This window comes from Nymphaea colorata, chromosome 8 (assembly GCF_008831285.2).
Source record: "Nymphaea colorata isolate Beijing-Zhang1983 chromosome 8, ASM883128v2, whole genome shotgun sequence".
Classification (NCBI taxonomy): domain Eukaryota; kingdom Viridiplantae; phylum Streptophyta; class Magnoliopsida; order Nymphaeales; family Nymphaeaceae; genus Nymphaea; species Nymphaea colorata.
This window is the reverse complement of record NC_045145.1, coordinates 4,843,520-4,866,439: the sequence shown is the minus strand read 5'-3', so window position 1 is coordinate 4,866,439 and position 22,920 is coordinate 4,843,520. Positions and strand designations below refer to the sequence as shown.

At 38.0% G+C, this 22,920-nt stretch overlaps 2 protein-coding genes across 4 annotated transcripts; both read right to left on the bottom strand.

Annotated features, from left to right (window-relative positions):
• Positions 1 to 3,786: 3,786 nt before the first annotated feature.
• On the bottom strand, positions 3,787 to 4,210 carry LOC116259338 (em protein H5). The gene is made up of 2 exons (XM_031637089.1): positions 4,096 to 4,210; positions 3,787 to 3,950 (listed from the first exon to the last, which is right to left on the bottom strand). The coding sequence occupies exons 1-2, from the start codon at positions 4,208 to 4,210 to the stop codon at positions 3,787 to 3,789; spliced, it is 279 nt and encodes a 92-aa protein (XP_031492949.1).
• Positions 4,211 to 9,185: 4,975 nt separating this feature from the next.
• On the bottom strand, positions 9,186 to 16,209 carry LOC116258960 (ureide permease 2-like). 3 transcript variants are annotated; one of them, XR_004173847.2, is made up of 9 exons: positions 15,749 to 16,209; positions 15,345 to 15,607; positions 14,409 to 14,547; positions 13,081 to 13,255; positions 11,828 to 11,871; positions 11,629 to 11,735; positions 10,623 to 10,997; positions 9,374 to 9,678; positions 9,186 to 9,290 (listed from the first exon to the last, which is right to left on the bottom strand). XR_004173847.2 is itself a non-coding variant. In XM_031636492.2 (8 exons), exons 2-8 carry the CDS (start codon positions 15,579 to 15,581, stop codon positions 9,523 to 9,525), a joined length of 1,233 nt encoding a protein of 410 aa, XP_031492352.1. In that variant the 5' UTR covers positions 15,582 to 15,607; positions 15,749 to 16,209; the 3' UTR covers positions 9,186 to 9,522. The 3 variants fall into 3 exon arrangements, 2 of the variants coding, with proteins under 2 accessions (XP_031492352.1, XP_031492354.1); XM_031636492.2 differs by having other exon boundaries at positions 9,186 to 9,678; XM_031636494.2 differs by having other exon boundaries at positions 9,186 to 9,678; positions 15,345 to 15,595.
• Between the last annotated feature and the right edge of the window lie 6,711 nt (positions 16,210 to 22,920).

The following is a 22,920-nucleotide window of genomic DNA, read 5'->3' as shown; positions in this document are numbered from 1 at the left end:
TTACTTGAAAACGTTTGCTTCAGTTGCTAAAATGAATACCATCAGAATGTTGTTGCAATTGCAGCAAATAAAAATTGGAACTTGATGCAACTGGATGTTAAAAATGCATTCCTCAATGGAGAGCTTACTGAGGAAGTGTATATTAAAATTCCTCCCGATGTAAGCAATAAAAGTGGCTATGCATGCAAACTAAAAAAGGCTCTTTATGGTCTCAAGCAATCTCCTCGAGCATGGTTTGCTCGGCTTAGTGATGCTCTTGTTCAATATGGTTTTAAACGAAGTTCGGCGGATTACACCATGTTTACTCGTATTGATGAATCTAAAATTACTATCATATTGGTATATGTTGATGACATTATATTGACAAGTGATGATGACATTTTTATGCATCGCGTGAAGACATTTCTTAACAAGCAGTTTAAGATCAAGGATCTAGGAGTCCTGCGATACTTCTTAGGGATTGAAGTTGCACACTCAGATAAAGGTATTTTCATATGTCAAAGAAATTATACTTTAGATCTACTTAAGGAGACATGTAACATTGGAGCCAAAGCCGCCGACACACTTCTTGAAATGAATTGCAAATTGAAAACCGATGAGGGCGACCTTGTCGAGAATGTCCAAAGTTTTCAAAAACTTGTTGGAAAACTTATTTATCTTATTGTCACCAGACCAGATATCATGTATGGTGTCAGCCTTATAAGTCAATTCATGCACAAGCCCAGGTCTTCACATGTTGATGCTGCTCATAGAATCCTTCGGTATCTTAAAGGAACTCCTGGTAAAGGAGTTTTAATGAAGCGAAGTCAGACTTTAGATGTCATTGGATATTGTGATGCTGATTGGGCAGGCGACCCAAATGATAAGAGATCAACCTCTGGATACTACATCCTTGTTGGAGGTAATCTTGTCACATGGAAGAGTAAGAAACAATCAGTGGTTGCCAGGTCAAGCGCAAAAGCGGAATACAGGGCCATGGCAGCATGTACATGTGAACTGATATGAATTAAAGCCTTACTAAAAGATATGAATATTGAAACTAATGGACCCATGAACTTGATGTGTGACAACATGGCCGCCATCTATATTGGAGGTAATCTGGTGTCTCGCGAATGTACCAAGCATATAGAAGTCGACTGCCACTTCATACAAGAGAAGATCCAAGATAATACCATTCAAACACTTCATGTCAAAAGCGACAAGCAATTGGCCGATATATTTACCAAAAGTTTGGCAAAGGAAAAACATCAAACTATAATTCACAAGTTGGGACAGATTGACATCTGTGCGCCAACTTGAGAGGGGGAGATTGTTCGCTTATTAAGGAAGGAGGCGGATCAAGCGAAGATTTCTCTTGATGAATCTATCAAGATTAATGGGATAGACTGTAATCTTGACTCTTGATGAATCTATCAAGATTAATGGGATAGACTGTAATCTCAAGTTTTTCTCGATACGGTGGCTAAGGATTTGTTAACCTTTTTCTCGATACGGTGGCTAAGGATTTGTTAACCTTATCTCAAGGATTTGTTAACCTTATCTCAGTCTATTCCACATAGCATTGTATTGTTGTATTGTAACACAGGGAAGAACAATATAACAAAGTTTATTATGTGCCTCTTTGTCTCTCTAATCTCGTATTACTTTGTTTCTCTCCCATTCCATGATTTTAACAGTTCATCTCCCCCATTCCATGATTTTAACAGTTCATCGGTCTACGTCATTCTCTAACTCATAAATTCATCGTTCTACGTCATTCTCTAACTCATAAAGAAGTTAATCGGTCTTTGGCAATTTTTGGCATACTCTTCAGCCGAATTTCTCTATATCATATTCTTCCTAGCCATGTTCTTCCCTCAGAAAGTAACGGTCTTTGGCATTTTTTTGCTAGAGAAGTGTTCTTCCTAGCCAAGTTTGCCGATCCTAGCCAAGTTTGCCGAGCATATACAAGACTAGCATTGGGATCATGAGCTTCTAAAAGATCAGTCATAAGCATTTTGTTTGATAGTTTTGTATCTATGACTTGTAACTAGTAATGTTAGGCTTTGTACAAGGCTATTTAAAAGCCTTTTCCATCTCCAAGTCGTACCGTGAATTATCAAAATACAATTCGTACCCTAAATTTCCATCCTCCTCCCTTCTTCCTATTCCTCTTGACCCTCTTCTTCTTTCCTCGGCGTACTAACTTTCCACTTCTTCTTCCTCTCCACTGTTCTTTTTCCTCTTCATCTTCTTCCTCCGTTCTGATCTTTTTCCTCTTCATCTTCTTCCTCCGTTCTTCCGCTGCATCCATCTTCTTCCTCCGTTCTTCCGCTGCATCCAGCTTCATTTTTTATTTTCCTTCTTCTTCGCTTCATTCTTGGTTTTTTATTTTTCAATTCCCTCCTCTAGACACCTAACCACCAGCACTACTTGACACGAAAACCCACCAGAATTTTGACTTTATGCTCACCATACAAATGCCATTAGTGTTGGCTATCACAAGAATCTGAATGAGCACACTCTTGCGTCTGTTGCGAGTGCTTTTCCTCGCTCGAGCTCAGCGCTCATCACATCCTGCGGGTCGCGCCGATGTCGAGCTCAGCGCTCATCGTATCCTGCGGGTCGCGCCGATGCCAGTGGTTATGTGATCCCTTTTACCTGATGCTTCTATGGTGGAAGCCGAGTACGGTATGCAGGAACGGAGTGGACGACGGACTCTGAGGCCAGAGGAGCTCTTGGATGAGCAAGAGAGTTTGGTATGGCACGTTAGACCGCCAAAAACGTCGAGCAGAAGATTTTAAGGGAAGAGAACAGGTACCATTGCTCAACTCCGATAGCAAAGGTGCTAATTGTCTCTGTTTTATTTGTCACCAGATCGTTTTAATGTACTAATTGCCTGATCTGTTTTAGTTATTGCTTCTGTTACTATCAAACCGTGGACGTTGATGGTTTTTTCGACAAGAAACATTGAATGCGTGGAGAACAAAAGCAGGGTGCACAGAACTTTTGGCCATTTAAGCGTGAGAAAAAAGGTCGGCTCGTTTCTAATGCATTCCTAGTCAGCTTGCCAGTCTTGCAGGCAGGATTGGCCGCGTGAAAAGAAAAAAAGGAAGCTATATAGGGAGCTTCAATAGTTGAGCAGCTGAGGGAAATCTCTATCACAGCTTTATTCAAGCCTGCTATCGTAAGAACACCAACGAAGAACAATGGAGACCATCACAGAGAAGAAAGTAAAAAACAAGACCACCCAGTTCTGCCTGAAAAGGTTGTTTGCCTTCAGGTCAAATAAGACTTACAAAGCTTCAAGGCTTGCCTTCACGAGTAGTTGATTCACAGCTTAAACTTCATCCACACAAGCATCCCGCCATGCTTCTCCACGAAATTTTCATGGCGTCACGAACCTAAATTGCAAGACCGAAAAAAGAGGAGTGCAAACAAGAACAAGTACACGGTAACAGAAGTAAATGTACTGGTATATAAACTAAAGATGCAAGCCTGTTACAGAATCTCCAATGGCGAGAGACAGAAGCATCAACACTGCCGGATACCAGCCCAGCCTGAGCTCCGCCCAGCCATGACCTAACAGGGAAACCCTAAACCCTACTCCCCACTACTACACCCAAGCGTCGAAGACTTGTTAGACTCTCCCGCCAACTCCCCTGCACTAAACCAGCGCCAGGGCGAGTGGCATTGCCTGCTAAAGATCTGGACGCCATTAAAAGACACTACTGTCTATAACTACTATTTATTACTACTGGTTTACACGTCCTTGCAAAGGGGGGACGTTAGGAGTGTCTCCGGACCTTAAGACTTCGTCGTGTACTTGGACTCGTCGATGTCGATACCCTCGCGAGCGGCACGCTCCCCGCCAGACTCATCCATGGTGCTCAGTCCTCCCTTCCTCCCCATCTCCTGGTAACCCTCCGTCCCCAGTTGCTCCTTCCGAGTCTGCCCTCCTCGGCTCCGCCCTGCTCATCAAGAACGCAATCAAAAGAATCATCATCATCAGTACATTTCAGGTGATGTTTCTTCAGAAAGAAGATGTTGAAATCAAATCAGAGATAAAAGCAACAGAGCCTTCTGCTTAAGAAGGAAGAAAGAGAAGATGGGGACCCTCAGCAAGGTGCTCCTGGGCTTCGAGGCTCTTGCCTCCCGTCCCGCCCGGCACCACCGTCTCTCCGCGCCTTGCCCTCTCGTCCAACTCAGACCTCTCCTGCTGCGAAGCCATCTTCCTCTCTCTCTATGCTCTTTTCTTCTAGCCTTTCTCAAAGATCTATCTCAATCACAAGCGAATACAAAGCAACCAAACCACGGCCAGCGAATGAATATCGACGGCAGCGTCGTTCGTATATAAATAGTGGTCGAAGGGGCGTGGCATGCTGCTTGGTGGGTCGACACGAGGGAGAGGAACGTGTCGTCATCCAGCAGCTCGACTTAGAAGCCTTGTCGACGTGCATGTGCTCTCGTCACCATATTCGTCCACGAGTCCAGAGTTGTGAACTCCAGCACATCTGGAAATCCGGCGACGACTCCATTTATCCGGCCCTATAAGGTATAATGTCGTCTCCTCCTTCCCCAATAAACGTCTAAAGGAGGCGGTTAAGCCGCGACGGATGCGACGAATGTTTTTTTTTTAACTTCCATCGAATGTCTGTTGAAGAGAGGAAAGCAATGTTCGAGAGAAGGGAAGATAATAAGCCATCTGTGCCCACGGTAGAGGTTGCCGACAAACGACCACGTGAGTCTAAAGGTGGTCTCTGTAATCTCAGAGGAAGCCGTACGTAACCTGGAGCTGAAATGAAAAGAATTTGCTCAAAAGAGAGCTCTCATGATCTCTTATTCTTAATTAAGATAAGTTTGTAAAGTACTAAGGGTTTAATTAGGTCATACTGACACGATTCATTGGCCGGAGCTGCTTTTCGTGTGACATGGCTAAGCACGAGTAAGCTTGAATTTTGTAGCTCACTTTATTTACTAATTTATAGTTTACAAATATAGATAATAAATATATGTGGTCAGTGTGTGTGTGTACATTTTGAATGATGAGTCTAAATATTAAGTTTCTCAGCTCATTTGTCATGACTGTCTAAAAATAAAGAAAAAATGTGATAAATATTTTAACAATGTAGTATTGAGCCTCATATGTTTTGCCTTTATTTTTTTTAACCGTCCATCATTTCTCTTTTAACCGTCCACTATGCAACCACCCTCACCAATAAATTGGGTGACCATTCACTTACTTTCTCGCTCTTTCGTTCGCTCTTTCCATACACACGTATTGGTGAATTTAATGCTTACTTGGATAGTTAAAATATTTAAAAATTTATTACTAAACGCAATCATTAAATTGGTATCGTTTATAGTATGGTGAAAGTTTATAATTATTTTACCGATGATTTATGATCTTTTTAACAACAGTTTTTAAATTTAGTTACCCAACAATTATTTCAGCATATGACACTGCATTGACGCTCTCTCTCTCTCTCTCTCTCTCTCTCTCTCTATATATATATATATATATATATATATATATATATATATATATATATATATATATATATATATATATACTTACTTACTTTTGAGCAACAAACTCTTAAATTTTAGCTATCCAATAACTATTTATATTTCATAATTTTTCTAATCTAGGCTGTTTATTGTCTTTGGTGGGTCGTCCAATGCAAGAAATTGGACAACTGATATTTTCATTAAAATAACAATTGACCTCAAATGACAGAGGTGTTGGCCTCAAGTGTAAGAGGAGCAAGCTGAGTTCGGGCTTGGGTTGAATCAGCTTGAACTCGACTTGATCAGCAGAGTCCGAGCTCCATCATGACTCGTTTATGCTTGTACCATCACTTGATTTATATTTTTTCTTTAAATGAAAACCATAAAAGGGTATTAAAATTCGTCAAAAATTACCGATATGCCTTTTAAAATTAACAAAAAAGGGAAGTCACGAGCCGAGTCAAGCTTAAAAGAGTTCACCTTATGTAACTCTAATGCAACTCATTTATAGTTCAAACTTTAACTCAAGCTCAACTCATTGAGTCGAGCTTAGACAGGCACGCCTTGTGTCTGATGCTTGCTTTTAGGGGTAGCTTTTGGGGTTTCCTTTGCCATAATGCATTGGATCATGTAAATCATTTATCATGTTCGAGCAGCATAACATAGCTGGTTGATTTGAGTGTTGTGTTGACAACTTGTCCTTGGTTTGATTTTCATGGGTGTCATTGTTGTAGACAGCAAATGGTGGCATACAGAATACTTGAATTGAAGGATCTACTATAGGATCATGTAGGTCTCAATGCACCTTTACACCCTAGAGACAAGTAAAAAGAGGAAGGCTTTGGCTTCTCACTCCCATTCCCTCCTGCTCACCCGAAATCATTTCCTATGTGTTTATGTTCTTCTACCAATAAATTTGGGTAGCCTATCTCCAGCAGTTAATCCTCATTGTAATTGAATTATTATTTGGCCTATCGGTTTTAGAGAATTGGGCCTTCCTACCTTCTTTTGAGCTTTTCGAAATTGGAGTCCATAATCGAATAGAGTTATGAGTCATTTTGGACCAGGTTGCGTCCCGATCCAAAACCAAGAGTTACAAGTCTATATGAAATTAAAACGGGTAATGGATCAGCCCTCGGGTCAAATTGGAATTCCAAACTGCATGAAAGAATGTGGTGAACGTGTCCGGTTTGAGTCCATTGAGATCTGATTTTGGATATCACGGACCAGAATCTATATGAAGCTAAAATGGTAATGGATCAGATCTCAGGTCAAATTGGAGCTCCAAACCGCATAAAAGAATGTGGTAAACGTGTCCAGGTTGAGTTCATTCAGATCTGATTTTGGATATCACGGATCCATATCCTTTACTGTTTTGTGACTTCGATTTTGTACATTTGGATCCAGATCAGATCCATTACAAATCCAAGATCCATTTTTATAATGGATATAGGTTTGGAGGTTGCTTTCAGTTTGGTTCTACTAAAACTGATCTGTAAAGTGAATCGGGTCACATTAAACACGTATCCAATTACATTTGTTGCAGCAACATATTTTAACAATGGACATGATAAATCAGCCTTCATTAATTTGGTAACTTGGCATTCAGTTGTAAGTTCTAAACTGCAGCATATTTAACTGCATTTTGACGTGTGTTCAAGGGACAGATCAGAAAAAGCTAGTAGGAGAGAGGCATTTGATCTTCTAGTGTGCTGACTGGTCTCTTCCATTGACGTTTTAAATAAGACCATAACCTTGTTGCCATATATATAAGTTTATAACCAGACATTTGCAGGAAAACCAGCTCCAAACTTCTTCAATTTTTAATTACCTTGCTATTATGTTTATGTATTTTCATTGAAGAGAGAGAAAAACATGGTAGTCAACTTTTACATGTGTTAGAAGTGAGGATCCAGATAACATAGGTTACTATGCTTATCTTTTGCTTTAATAGTTTAATGTATATCCGTTCAATAAAGATATAGATAGACGCAAGTCAAATTCAAGCACATGAAAGCAGAACCAAACTTCTATAGTTTGTGGTTGATGTCTGTATAATTTCAGTAAAGGACGATGTTGATATAGTAATCAAATTTAATTTGATGAATGCAGAAGCTAGAATCCAGACAACCTTCCTTAGTTCTCTGTATATCCTTATTAAACTTATTTGTTTCCTTGTTAAATATTTAATAATGAACATTCGACAAGAAGAGAAAGGTATTCAACAGGAAAGATTGTTAAGGTTACTGGATGTTAGAAGTCAGGAACTAGCTTCCCTATGATTAGAAAGCATGTACTAGGCTATATATTTTTTTAAGTCTTCTAAAATGTTTATACATTACAATAATACCACTTGGGCATGTAGGTTCCAACATGACTGTCATTTCCGAAGAAATCTAGCCAGGAGGAGTCCCCATCCATTTATTGATAAAAGAATGAAGGAATGGTTATATACGGTTCAACAACTAGCCTTTGGCTCACTGGTCATCAGTAGCGGAGCTATCATAGGGCTCGTGTGGGCAACTGCCCACCCCCAGCCTATATAATCCTCCATAAAATTTTTATTTATCATGTGTTGGGTTCAGGCCTGACTATACGGGGTGCCCACACCAGACGGTCTAGACCCATACCAGTATTGGGACAATTCCTTACAGCATAAACGTTTACGGTGCCATTTGTTGAGTTCAGAATTAAAGCCGCCTGAAGGAATCAGGCTGATATTAAACCATGACACAACTCTGCGCCATATGCCAACAGAATAGGAACAAGTGAAAATAACATGACAATCACATTTATTTGGTTATTTTCATGAGAAAGTACTTGTAGACAAAAGTTGTAAGCCATTGATATCACAAAACTTTAGCTACTAGTACTCCACTTTCATGAGGTCCATTTTGTTATCTTAATGTTGTACTATCATCTTTCGGAATAAAGATCAGGAGCCTATCTGCCAGCACTCTTTTATTGGAAATAATGGACTTTTCCTCTTGGAAAAAAAAAACACAAAATGCCATATAAAATTACCTAAGATCAATCTGATAACTAATATTTAGAATTTTATGATGTTCTCAGCAAAAGAAAATCAAATTTTGTTTGGTAAATCCACGAAGGCCAATTATTAACTAATTTTACATTTGAAATAATATCAGGGAGAGAGAGAGAGAGAGAGAGAGAGAGAGAGAGTACTTATCAAGACTTATTATTAATGTTGCAAAAATCATTCACAAGTTCGCCATGTACATAAGCAGAACGACGGCAGTTATAAAGTCTTCAATAAATAAAACAAATGACGCTTAAGATCTCTGCCGTGAACATCCCAAGATAAGTGTTACTCATAAAAGAGCAGTTTTGCTCAAAGACTACCTTTAGTTAATTCTATCGTTACAATATTTAGGATTGAAGAGAAGATAAGAACTTATAAGCATGGGCCACAAGAGAATTTTAATGCTTGAACAGGTAGTTTTTCTGCTCACACTTCTTCGTCCACTTCCAATTCTGAGATAGACACCACTTTTTAGTGCGAGCTAAGAAGCACTTCCAATTCATGCCTTAGCTTGTCTATGAATAAGTTTATGCACAAAGGGCTATTATTGGTTTTTCGTATACAATTAAGCTGGAACGAAGCAGACATTTACCAGATTATGCAAAGAAAAACAGTTCAATTCAACCCATGACCACATTCAACTTGAGAGATCTTAGAATCATGAGAACTATGGTTGGCTTTTATTGACCAATTATGAAAACACTCTTGTTGTTGACGAATCAAAGAGGTAAGAAATCTTCATGGCGTACACTCAAACCTGAAACCAACTATCTAATGAGAGAGAAAGAGTTATAAGAAATTATAGAAGACAACTAACCATATACATGAACATTGATTTACCTTATTTAAGGCCATAGATTTGCAAATGGATGTTGCGACATTTTTTTATCTTCATTTTCTTTTTCTCTTATACATATTATTCTACCAGGGATTCCTTTTCTTGGTACCTCTTTTTCCTAATTTTCTTTTTCATGTCCTCATGGTTGTAACTATGACTTCCTGTGTCCAGATGATGCCATTAACACAGCTACAGCAACAACGAACATGAAAAGCATGCCTGTTAGCAGCATGTATGTCTTTCTTGATGATTTCCGGTACTCCCCAAACAGGTATATTCCCCAGAAAGTGCTTACCAAGGGCAGTGCCTGAATATGAAAAAAAGGATTGATCACAACAGATGTTTAAACAATTGATTCCTAAGAAGAGGTCAAAAGTTCTTTCCAGAGTCTCATGAAGGCTCTCTGCCTCTGCTGGATAAGGGCAATCTTGGTTTGTAGGAATGGCACAACTGAGTTGTCAAGATAGGAAAGTTGGACAAAGGTTGTTCTGGATCTTAAGGAGGCATTTGGCAACAGGAACACTAACTCAGTGTTCGATAAATATGTCTCAAAAATTAAAGCAGATTCATGGAACACTAGAACATAGTATTCCATGAATCTGCCCTAATCATTTGACAGATTTATAGAACATTCTATCAGTATTTCTGTTACCAAATGCCCCTTCAGAGGACTGCTTGAGACTAACTGCTCCAGCTTGGTCAAGTCAATGGATAAGTTTTCAGTAAGACTAACTAAAACGAAGAGAAAGAAAAGATCTCTAAAGATTTGCATGAGCGCATGTTTTTTTTATGACATGATTAGCCAAAAATGCTTGCATAGATCCAGGTCTTTTTACAGGTGACATGCAACAGCCAGTAATTATCTGATAGCCATACTTTAAAAAAAGGTTGTATTTGGTTCGACCAACATTCTGAACTCTGATCAGGACACCCAGATAGACTCTTCCTATTGAAGTTTATTGTACATCTAGAATGTCCTCAATAATCTGGTCACAACAAGACTAGCCACTAGCAGCAGGACTAGAAAGGCCATAAACTAGATGATGTATGTTTCACCATTGGCCTCTGGGTTTCAGTCTTGATCTCACAGCAGTTGCTCCTTTTTTGTTAAGAAGCAAATAAATAAGTGAAGGTAGATTAGCAGGATAAAGGAGAAGAAGGACAAAAGTTGGTAACTTCAAAAATGCTTGTAGCAGTATAACTGATGCCAATAAAGGAAAATAACTCCAAGAAAACAACTGCAGCACTGACCTGAACAGCATCAGCTGCCGCATATCCAGCAGCTTGACCACCCATGAATTGAAAACCATTACCAAACCCACACAAGAGGCCAGCTAAAAAGGCCCAGTATCTGCCATTGAAGTCCTTAAGATAGTCTTTTATAGAAGACCTAGGCAATCCAAGTATGGGACGATAGAGAAAGATAACATTGAGAATGATGGCAACAATAAAGCAGGATACTGAAAAGTAAAAGAAGGCAGTGTAAACAACGAGGTGTGGGACTCCTTTTTTTAGAGTGTGCCACTGATCATTTGTGGCAAGGTTGAATGCTGGTGAAAAAAGTGAAAAGCAAAAGCCAGAGAAAATCACAATCACCAATCCGAGGATGGTGCTGGATCCAAAAACCTGCATTAAAAAGAAAGTTTAGATTGAAAGGTGATAGTGTTAAAAATGAACCAAAAAAGAACTATTAGATCAATAGTAGTTAAGGGCAGCTGATATTTTGACCTATATAGATTGTTCCTGATTCATCATGATCAACAAGCATACATATGATTAATCATGAACAATAAGCTTGCTTTCATCGTTACTTTAAGAAATAATTGGGACATATGTATCACCTACATAGAAACATTGTTAGTCACTGTTTGCCATCCTTTTCTGAAAGTGAGTTTCAGATATAAGATTATATTTTGGGTTCACTTTCCTTTTATGCAAGTTCCAAGAAGTATTTATATGAAAGATAAGCCTTTCCTAATCAACTGGTACCTTAGATGAATTTGTGACCAAATAATTTGATAAGCTTTCATTCTATAGCCCTTGTAGTTCGGATGCCATGGAACCTATACTTATCCTTTTCCCATTGCAAGAACTAATAACAACTAACAGAGAAAATAGCAAATAGCAATTTTCATGGCACTCCAAATTTGGTGCACATGATGTTTGGAAATTTTAATCTCATATTTTCAGCATCTCTTTCACCATATAAAACTAAGAGGCAGTAAGTAAAACAAGTTTAGAGAAACATGGGACTGACCTTGATTGATCTTGTATTCTCAAGTTCTATCAGAAATTCTGCAGTACCGGCATTTGGTTTAGTCAGCTTAGAGTGTTTGATTCCCTTCTCCAAGGAGTTTTCAATATCTATAAAAGAAAAAATGGAACAGAATATCACCGTTTTGATTATCTTTAAAAGTGTTGTCTCAAATATATGACAAAAGCGAGAGAACTTATACCTTCACCTTCATTACATTTGTTGCCAGATTCATCCATGATGCTCCTAACAAATAATCCAAATTTCTAAGAATGTGGGACATGGAACTTTTATCTCAATAACAAGAATGAATAAAAGACATCAACTATTTAACAGCAAAAAGCTCAAGCCACCCGATGAATTTCATCAGGCGGCAGTGGGTGGACTGAATCCCATTTGGCCATGGGGACTATAGTGTGTGTGTGTATAGCACACGCACACAAAGTCTGTTGCTAAGAAAGATGGATTTGTTTCCTCCAAGAAAAGGCGACTAAAATCTGCATTTAGCATCTCCAGGGTCTCAACTGGAAATAAAAAAACTGCATTTAGATTTAATTTTGAGCTGGAGCGTGATAGTTTGTAACAATTTACTTTGTGAATATGAAAGTATGATATACAAGCAAAGTGCTTGTGTCAACAAATGAAAACATTAACATTCCAGAGTTTCTCCGATTGCATTCCAGAAACTCAGAAGGTGCACAAAATAAAAAATAGATTAAAACAAGTAATAGCATCAAATAGCAGGTGACTGACATAACAAGACTGGAATTAACTAAATTGTTGTACATACCTAATGGCTTGGTGACATTTTCTGGTATAAGGGTTTAGGTAAGCATCAAATAACAGGTGAGTATATGGCAATTGCCCAGAAAAAAAGTGTATATAGACTTCTTTTGTTGATTGTAGATGTCAAGCTCAAGTATTCAAACCATAAATGGTTTGATAAATGTTGCTTCCTCATGCCTTGTTCTGGAGACTTATTGCATAATAACAGGCGGATGTACTATTTGAAATTCTCTCTAAGAAAATTGATTCTTTCTGAAATAAATATGTGAAATCCATAGGTGAAATCCTACTACAATAAGAGGTTGAATACTAACTTCTACATCCCCAACTGAAACAACAGGAAAAGAATGATGCCCCAAGATTCTGAACAGCCAAAGCTCATCCTGTTCATGTTAAATAGCCGGTCACATCATGAAACCAATAACAAGTTCCTGTAGTGTTTTAATATAGACACTATGTCCAGCACACAGCCTCAAACTATGTGAGTGCTTTCTAAAAGATGTGAGGATTCAACATAAAAAGCAGAAGGATTTGACTTTGAGTAAACAAGTAACATGCTCACGTGCCTATGTCTTCAATACAAATGATAGATCAAATTCCTCAACGTCTCTAAATATTGAACATAGAGTCTGAATTTTAATGGAAACATGTACAAAGAAAAATAGAAACCTTGTCATGACAATGTGAGCAGATGATGACCCACTAAGCTTTTCTTTGTTATCAGCTGCATTGGAGGAGTGCACAGCAGATCCAAGACAGACGGCAACCATGAAGCATGCAACACCAGGGAAAAGAATCTCAGCTTTATTAATGCGATCATCCAGAAAGTAGTTCATAGTCGTACCTGTCATTTTCACAGCAATTGGCTTTTAAGTTGAATCTGCCATTAATGTATGAGAGAATATATGGAACATAAAACACAATTTATCATAGAATTCAAGTCCCATTTGGAACCCTTCACTCTTCAATTATTGGTCCTATGATTGGACAACGGTCAGTTCCTAGTTCCTACCAACTAGGTGGCCATTAACCATGTTAGATGTCACAACCAACCTTCAATTGGCAGTTAAGTCAAATGGGTACTTCTGCTTCAGTAAGCTAGGTACCCATGTTGTTGTACTTGTACCAGAGTGGGCACTTGGATACATTTGGTACTTTTTATATTGAAACGGACCCAAACTCCTTAATTTTACTTGATATAGTTTGTTTGTAAATCAATTTTTACTTTTTTTTTCTTAACATGTAATGTTTTATTCATAGCACTTGTTTATTTATCATTTTGACTTTTTGGGATATTGTTGCATATATATATATATATATATATATACCCCATACCTACATTTTTTAAAGTTGCCGTGTCCACAACCGCATCTCCGTACTTGTACCCAAACCTGTATCCATTCCCATATGACTTAGATTGGCAGTCATGAGTCTCATGACCACCTGCCTTACTGTTTATTGAATTAAATACGATGACATAAGGATGCAAAATTAGTGCACTTCGAATAATCTATCTTCATAGTTAATTACTTTGCATCTTCAACATAGATCCGTCTAGTGCTGGATTTAAGCTGAATAAGGATGAAAATAAACAGTTAGACCTACATAAGTAAATGGTAAGATACAGATTAAGCACTAGATACGTCACAAGAAAAAGTATTTAGTTCAATGAAAAGTAGAACTATTTGCAAAATTTGTAGGAAAACAATCCTTTGGCTATGATTGAGTTCCGAGCCTTTAGTACACCTAAAAGATAATGTAGGAATCATTTGAAAAACCTACAGATTAGAGCAAGGAAAAATGTTGCAGATCAACAGATAATGGGATCAAAGTTCTAGTCCTTGAGGCAAATTCCTAAAGAGGTCAATCTTGTAACAATGGTCAATCCTCAAGGTTCAACTTGACAATGGAAAGCTTGGGTCCAGCTGTAGTTCGACGCCAACAGCTTTCATACATCATATAAAAAGTCAGGAAGAAGACAGCAGTGAACATCTCACCAATAACAACTGTCATGCTTGATGAAACCACCTCTGTTACTGATAGGCCAACATAAGCCCATGCATACTGCGTCGCCAAGTTTCCAAGGCTGAGAACAATTCCACCAGCCATAGCAAACAGCACAGATGGCCAATTATCCTGCATGGTTACTGGTCGAAAGTGAGTATTTATAAAGATTTGTACTTGCTAATGACCAGGATACTTCACAAGTAGAAGGGTAATTGGAAATGGCAGTCACAGAGCTGATGGCTATCTGTTACAGCATTAGGTGTCAATAGGGAAACCTTTCACAACAAAATTACTCATCCAGAAAGGAAAGCAAACAGATAAGTTGAAACTTCTCTTTCCTCTTTTTCCTAATGAATTTTTTCTGGTTCGGGTGTCCTTTTCGTAGTAATAAACCTACTAACAGTGCCAATCAGTCTGTCGGTCATGTCCCCTAATTTGGCCTACTACACCAAAAAATTGTGCGCCTACTAACAATTTTAATGCCTGAAAGAAGTAACAAAGATTCAACATAATATATCAGCTGGATATCTCAAGTTCATGAAAATCTCTTCCTAGCTTTAGTTCATAGATGGGAATTCTAGTTATTTATGAAGAAGCTAACTGCTAATCACATACTAAACAGTGAATCGTCATATAACTGTAAATTCCACTAACTGAACGAGGATTCACACATGGTGTGCCACCCGTAATATAGGAAGAAAAAAAAACCATTGGTCGAGTTACGAAAAAAGAAAAAAAAAAGAAAAGGAACAGAGCTTTGTTTACACATTTCTCTGTAAGGTCGAAATAACAGAACAAGAGAAGAACTACAATTGCACAACAATCATTTTCATGGAAAAAAGCGATAACAATGTACTCTTTGGCTTCCAAAATATGCCAGAGCAAACAACCCAAAAAAGAGAAAAATAGAACGTTGGTCTGACCACCTGAGTGAGTTGAGTAAAGAAATTTGGCATGCCATGCATACTGCCACCGATCTGTCCAAATGTTAAAGCAATTATAACGGCAGCCAAAAGGTTTGTTATCGAGTAGTCGAGATATGTGTGCTGAGGCAGTCGGCCCCTTCTCTCCAGAAGAGTCATCACCGCAGGCCATGTACCCAGGAAGCACAGGGCAGCTAACATCAATGCTATGGCTCCAACCTTGTCCTCCACTATATACATCTTATCTCCTTTCGCTAGCAACCAAACTGAGGAAAAATCAGAACAAGAAGAGAAAAGAAAGAGGCAGAAAACTGCAAAGATGAGAAATTGCAGTTCTCTGAGCTTATGAGTTCTGAAGAAAAGATGCTTCTCAGGGAAAGCTGTGGTTGGGAAATCAAGAGTCTTACCTCTTTTGGGTGGTTGCCTTTGCAGAGTTTGAAGGTGGCAGAACTCCTCTCACTGGCAAATAAATGCTTGCGCTTTCTCACGGAACTAATCTTTCAAGAGGCAAACCATGAGGCGGGCAGCCACACGTTTCACCTTCTTGCAGATGTTCTAAAAGAAGTCCCAACTGGTCTATGCAAGATTCCCGCTGAGAAACTGAATCTAACCTTTATATTGGTCACAAATTGCCCATAAGAGAATCCATAGTACCTTACAGTTGCTACTACTATTGCTATTATTAGTAGAACACAAAAATCATTCTATAGCGATTTCCCCGGAGTTCAGTAAAAGAAACGTGTTTGGCGGCAGATTCTAAGGTGGACTCTGTGGAATCACGATTTGGGTTCTCGGTTACACACATTCTCTCTCTCTCTCTGCTCTTGAGAGAGAGAGAAATGAAAGGTTGGCTATGCGGCTGGCTTACCCCTTCCAACGCGGTGGGACTCATGTCATTGTGAAGATGCTCTTTGCACAAGTCAACGCACACGCAATTGTAGACAACGACGGCTGGCTAGCTGCCAACATCGCTGGTTTTTTACTGGACTTACGGATTTTCTAATCTCATTAATGTCTCTGCATTTTCGGAAGTTGAATACCTTTGCATTGGCTTAATTAAATGAGATTGCACAATGATGAATCAATTTATTGGTAGATGTAAAATGTGGAAATAAACACTACATAAATTATGAGGAGCTCTTCACCAGCCGAATACTTCATTAAGACGCCTTTATGATGCATGTTCTATCTTTTTCTAAAATAAAATTGTGCTCAGTGTTTAATGTTTCTATAAGATAGCGTTTGAATACCCGGTATTAAATACCCGAAATGACGGCTATTTTGTACCCAGTACTTTCTAAGTAGAACAAAAGTTCTATCTTTTTATATACGCCATGCTTTTTGAATGCCTGGAACTTTTATTCCAGGTGTTTTAGTTTCATGTTTATTTATGAATGAAACTAAAATTCCACATGTTTGAAGGCAACCATTGAAACTAGAAATAGGTTACTTCTATTTTGCATTAAAAAAAAACTAACAAAAAAAAATCAAACGTGTACAATAAAATCATGTAACTAGTGTACATAACAAACCAGCACATAAAATATGTGTGTCATTTGAAATAGCAACTAAAATAAATGTTCCATATGCCTCTGTTGTTTGACTTATCATTCTGCCTCAGCCACAACGGGCTTACTGAACTGTAAACTCGAAAATAAGTTAGGTATGCTTCTTGTTAAAGTTCTGCTGCTACAGTAAAAATTTTTCGAAAATTTGAACTAAAGGTTCACTACTACAATGGAGTTCCAGCAATTCAAACGAGCCCTAAATAGTTATCTAATATTTAAAAAATAAAAAAAGATCTTATAACTTTATTAAATAATTGACAAACATAGACTTTGTAAATAAAGAAATATTTACAAACTACGTTGTTTATGTCAATTTCTTTACAATTTCACATGTTTATGTTACTTTTTGTCTCTACAATATAGAGTAATAAGGAGGGTAGTAAAAAAATGTATGCCATAAAAAAAGTCTTTAACTTGAACGCATATTTTTAAGGGTAGAAAGGTCTTCTTAATATATTTTAACGTTTTTCATCCATAATTCCCCTGTTCTTGAATCATTTTATAACAAAAGGTAAGCTAGACAGGCTCCCGGCCTTTGTTGAGAAAAAATTATATGAGAGGAAAGAATTGAAGGATTCAAAACATCAAACTAATAAGGAAATCTAAATCGTAAAACGGCCACAACCTTTGAAGAACTTTAAATTGACAAGATTCAACCATTATCAAAAACTTGGTCTCCATTGGCTAAAGACCTCAGCCATCTACCAGCTTCCATTGAGATTCCTCGGTTTGAGGCTTCCACTGAATGAAGGTTATTCCCAATGACAGACCATCTTGAAGCCATGGTTCTTCTACCTTCCACCAATCCGTTTAGCCTCACTTGAAATGTTTTGTGCTCAGCAATCCCCATTCTGTGGGAGCTTCTTCTCCACCTCATCAGACTGGCAGAGCGAGAAAATTTTATCAAAAGGGCACTAACTTCAGTTGTGTTTGATGCTTATGGAGCATTGACGTGAGTTTGGTGTGAGCACTACTTCTAACTGGACTTAAAAATTGAGCTCCCTCACAATAAAGTTTTCAAAGAATTGGTGTTAGCTGGTGTGGGCAGTGGCCCACACAGCCCCCCTAGCTCCGCTACTGCCTCGTCATTACCCATTTGACACCACTTGACCAGATTTTGAGGGTGCTCATCCTTTTCCTTTCAATTGAAACTCCATAGCTTTCCTCCCTTCCGATTGTGCTCATCACACATAATACATGTCTCCATCCATTTGTCCACTAACTCCTTTTCATTCTCTTTCCAAAGAAGAGACCTATAAACATCCCTGCAAGAACGCCACACAATATGCTTTAGCTACTGTTCATCCTATCCTGAGTGGGCAATCTGCTCCCACAAGCCAGATAGAGAACCCAATTTTCTCTCCGTGGGGTCTTGTTGTTCCACACTCTAGTCCTCCATCCTCTTCTTTCTCCCTTATCCTTTGTACAAGCCCAAATGATGCTTCCCTTAAGCTTCATTATTTGTCTATCCTAAGTAGTCTGATCTGTCCTTAAAATGCAGAAATACTAATGAGCTCGAGATCTGATGCCTTTATATTGATGCTGAAATAACTCATAGTGCTCGCCTCTTTAGACTGTCCTTTATTACCCGTTGTCAATCCAATAGTTTATTTCTATTAAGAAGCGTTTGATTCCAATACAAACGAGGGATTTTGTTTTGGAGTTAAGAAACTGAAACCTGAAATTTTGATTTCGCTCCAGTTTGAGGAGGAATTGTGATTCTGAAATTTTCATTCATGAATTAAATTTCCAAACCATCAAACACCCCCTTAGGTAGCTGTTCAGTAGGATAACCTAAAAGTTGAAGTACTGTTTTTCATAAGTTTTTTAAATGTCATCTTCAAGTTGAATATTGATGCAGTGAAGAGCCAAATTTGGTTGAAATAGTGGCTTCAAAAAACGATACTTTTGGACCGTCCTTTCCCATCCCTTTCTTTTACATTAATATCACATGACATGGCTTGAATCTTGGCCAACAGTTTTGAACTGGAGCCAAGGGGGCGCACACGGGCCCAGCCCCACCTCAATTGTTTTTAAAAAAATTACATCTAAATTTTAGAAAATTTCACTTATTTTATATAAAAATTTTGAAAAATAATATTTTGACCCCATCAAGAGTTGTAAATTTAATTCGGCTCATTAAAATTTTTGGCTTTGCCCCTGGTTTTAAATCATTTTTTTTTGCTTTTGGGTAACAAACAAAAAAGAAAATTGAGCTCTCGTTGACTCAACCGATTCTCGCAGCAATCTTTGAAATAAGCAGCTGGTACTTTTTCAAAAAGACGTTTAGGATTCCGGCAAAACAGTGTGAAGGGTGGGGGCTTTGGCTATGGTGCCCACTGCCCATTCGGCTCACCTAACTTCTGCAATGCAATAGAAACAAAAACACAAATCTAAAAAAGGTTCAGCATAACGGGCCCGGACCTTGACTATATGTCAGGTCCATTATTCTCATTGGGTTTTTTAGTGATTCCAATACAATCCAATTCAACTCAAACTTAAATCCAATTAGTCGTTTGACAAGAGAATTCACATCCGATCAGTAGTCGATCGGATGCAAACATGGTATAAGATTTTTCTTATTGAGTTATGCGTTTCTTATTCTCTAACGCACCCTGAATCGATTTACACCTTTGATATTGGTATCCGAATTAATCTAATTCCTAATGGTAGCTATGTTCGATGACCTGATCATTTTCAGTGGACGTTCATAATTATCAATTGCAACTCAATAACATGGAAGGTGTTGATTTGAAGGCAGTAGCGGAGCTATTGCGTGATTAGCGTGCACCACTGCTCATACCAGCCCCTGAAATCTTATATTGTGATTAAGCTAAACCTAAGTTCAGTTAGGTCCAGCCACATGTGGTGCCCACATCAGACCTGAGTTAGTGCCCTGCAATTACTCATTCTTTTAAGCAATAGATTAGTTACCCCTTGGCTCCGCCACTAGCCGCTATCACTGTCGTCAACAATACACATGGATGCAATTAATTTTAATATAATTACTTTTTTATGCATTTTTTAGATAAAAAACAGAAAATAGGTTGATGCCGACCCATGCATGCGCATTGACCCATACAACAAAAACCAGTGGGTCATCCACATGGCTCGGATTTTCTGGTTGAGGGGCACTCGAGTCACCAGTCCAAGTCGGATGTAAGCATCTCATGTAAAATGTTGAGTTATTTTAATCCTTTGAATGAACATTTTAATGGGCTGCCACTGCTGACAACGCTGGTTCCTTGACAAGCACATATCAACCGCTTTGATAGAAAATGTGATGAATACATTGAATATATCAAATGTAAGCTTTTCAAAGATCATTTTAGTTGCGTGAAGCTAGGTTGCTTTGAAACATTAATGGTAGAGTTCCTGGTGCAATTGTCTTGCCTGTGTGGCAGGCACCAAGCGAAGGGGCTATGGTCCCCTCCCTTAGCTTGCCAATATTTTGAAAATTAAGTTTACATGTTACAATTTCAAAGGTTTCATTTTTGCATTTGTAATAACTTTCAGAAAATATCTTAGCCCCCGTAGCATTCGATTTCTAGACCATCGGCCCAATGGGCACAGGCCAGGAGGCGGCTGGGGCCATGGACCCCTGCCTCAGATTTTTAAAAAAATAAAAAATTTTAGTTTAACATATATAAAAGATTTGAAAAACTATATTTTCTTTCTGTTAAAATAATTGAAACTATAGTTCTTGTTGAACCTAAGACAAAAAAAATCGCTACTCTGCCTTTATGTGCGGGTAGAATCACTTCAGGGCGGTAGCCCTTAGAAACTGGATTTTCTGATCTTCAGTCAAGATGAAATTCACCTATTTTAATGCTATCACAACCATATTTTGGATCCCTTGTCTAAATTCCAAAGTAATTTTCCCATCCGTATTTAGGGATTAAAATTTTTTTGTAATACATATTTCTGCTATTTTTTTTAAAATTTGCTAATAAAGGTCTGGGGCCTTCCAGCACCAGGCATTTTTTGATAACCTTTTCAAAGAGCTAGAAGTATTTTCAAATTTATGAGACAAAGAACTTATATAACCTTCTATGGTGTTGAAAGAGCACCTTATGATTTATATAGCATCTATGATTGATTAATTACCAAGAACTTGATTTGTTTTCCTTGAGCAATCACATTGATTGAGTCAATGCCAAAATATAAATTGTTTAACTTTTGAAAATGTATAGACAAAATTAACATTCGAAAACCCAGTTTTAAGATCATTGTTAAACTTAATGATGCAAAACTAAGATAAAATGAGACGATCTAATTATATTTGAGGCAAGTTCAATGTAAATCGTTGTCGTATGAGAGAGACAGAGAAGTGGGAAAGGGGAAGACAACAAACAACTCGGTCCCAAGAGACATGCCGGCTGCCCTACCAGCTATGCTGGAGAGAGATTGACTCAACCACTCATGTGTCCAGTCCATATAGTTGGTTCAATGTCTAATGCAAATATTATTGTCACCCACATGCTGGATGGGTCAATATTGTTGACTTGCTAACTCAAGCAAGACATATTTTTGCTTTGTTTATTGAAAAATGAACGATAACGTTTGGAATCTGTTTTCCTTGATATTGTATTGGTAATTAGGTATATACAGTAGCACTTCATAAAGAAATGTTCATGTACTTTTGCATCCTCACCTACTATAAATTTAAATATAAAGTAAAAGCAATATCGTCAAAAAAAAAAAAACTGACTATGTTGACTTGGCTTTGTTCATGACAAAACTGAGTCAACTTGAGGTCCCCAACAAATACAAAAATTAATGTTAGTACAGTTGGCCACCTTTATTTTTTTCTAGCACAAGTCCCAATCCAAGCCAAACTTGAGCAAGTCGTGGTGGCTCAGTAGAGGTTGCCAAGCATGGAAGCTCTCCTAAAACTTTATTTAGATGCACCTTTTGTCCATAATTAAAAAACATGCCCTGTAAATTTTTTATTTTTTGATACATTTCTCTGCCTTTTGCTAAACTTGTATAGTTGTCTGACAATCGCAGTTAAAATGTCAGTCAAGCTCAAAGCAGTGACGGTGATTCCCTTTCACATACAAATATGAAAAAAAAATTTCAAATTCCAAGTTAGTATAATACTAGTAAAAAATTAAGCCTTCTCCCTTTTACCACAAAATGATTCAAATGGAGTTCTTTGCTGATCACAATTGACCACAAAAGTGATGCCCATATCATCAAAATCAGAAACAAGCGACTGGTTTTCTGCTTTATAGCCAAAAGTAGGACGTCCTAATAGAAATTGCCCGCTTTTTCAACTTCCCCATGGCAAGCCATTGATCTTGTAGCCCTGTTGGATTTTCCTCTGCTTGTCTCTGATCCCCCTCCAAGCTTCAAATTCAAAACAACAATCTCAACGTTCTTTTCCCCTCTTTCTCTTGCTTGTCCATTTCTATGGAAGTAAATTTTTGAAATGGTATGTTCAATTGGCTTTCCTCTTGAATCATAAACCATTACTTCGTATCTCTACAAATGATTTTCTTCAGTATTAGATAGAAATCTACTATGCATTCAATAGTTTGCCTCATTGAACTTTTCCATTTTTGGTTTTCACTTCTATCTTCTACATTTTACACAGCAACCTTCCTTTTCCTTGCTTTCTTATCTCTGTTATATAGGGGAGTAAGAAAAGCAGGCTGAAGCATTCCACAGTAGGACCTCCAACTTCTTCTTTCCTGGTTACTCACTTCAAATCATGCATATGTATGTGAAGAAGTTCCTTATGAGTGCCATGAAGGAGATCAATGCTGTGAAACAACATGAAATAAAGAAGAACAAGAAGAAAAAGAAAAAGAAGAGATGGCAGTCATCCTTCCTTGGGCAAATGATGATGTTCAGATTTCCTTGAAAATTAGGGTCATATAACCTGGCTCCCATGGTAAGTTGACAAGTATAACAGCCATTTGCTTTGCCATATATAGAATTAACAAATTGCATTGTCGTGATCTTGCATTTGTTTCTTTTTACTTACTAAGAAAATATTGATTCTT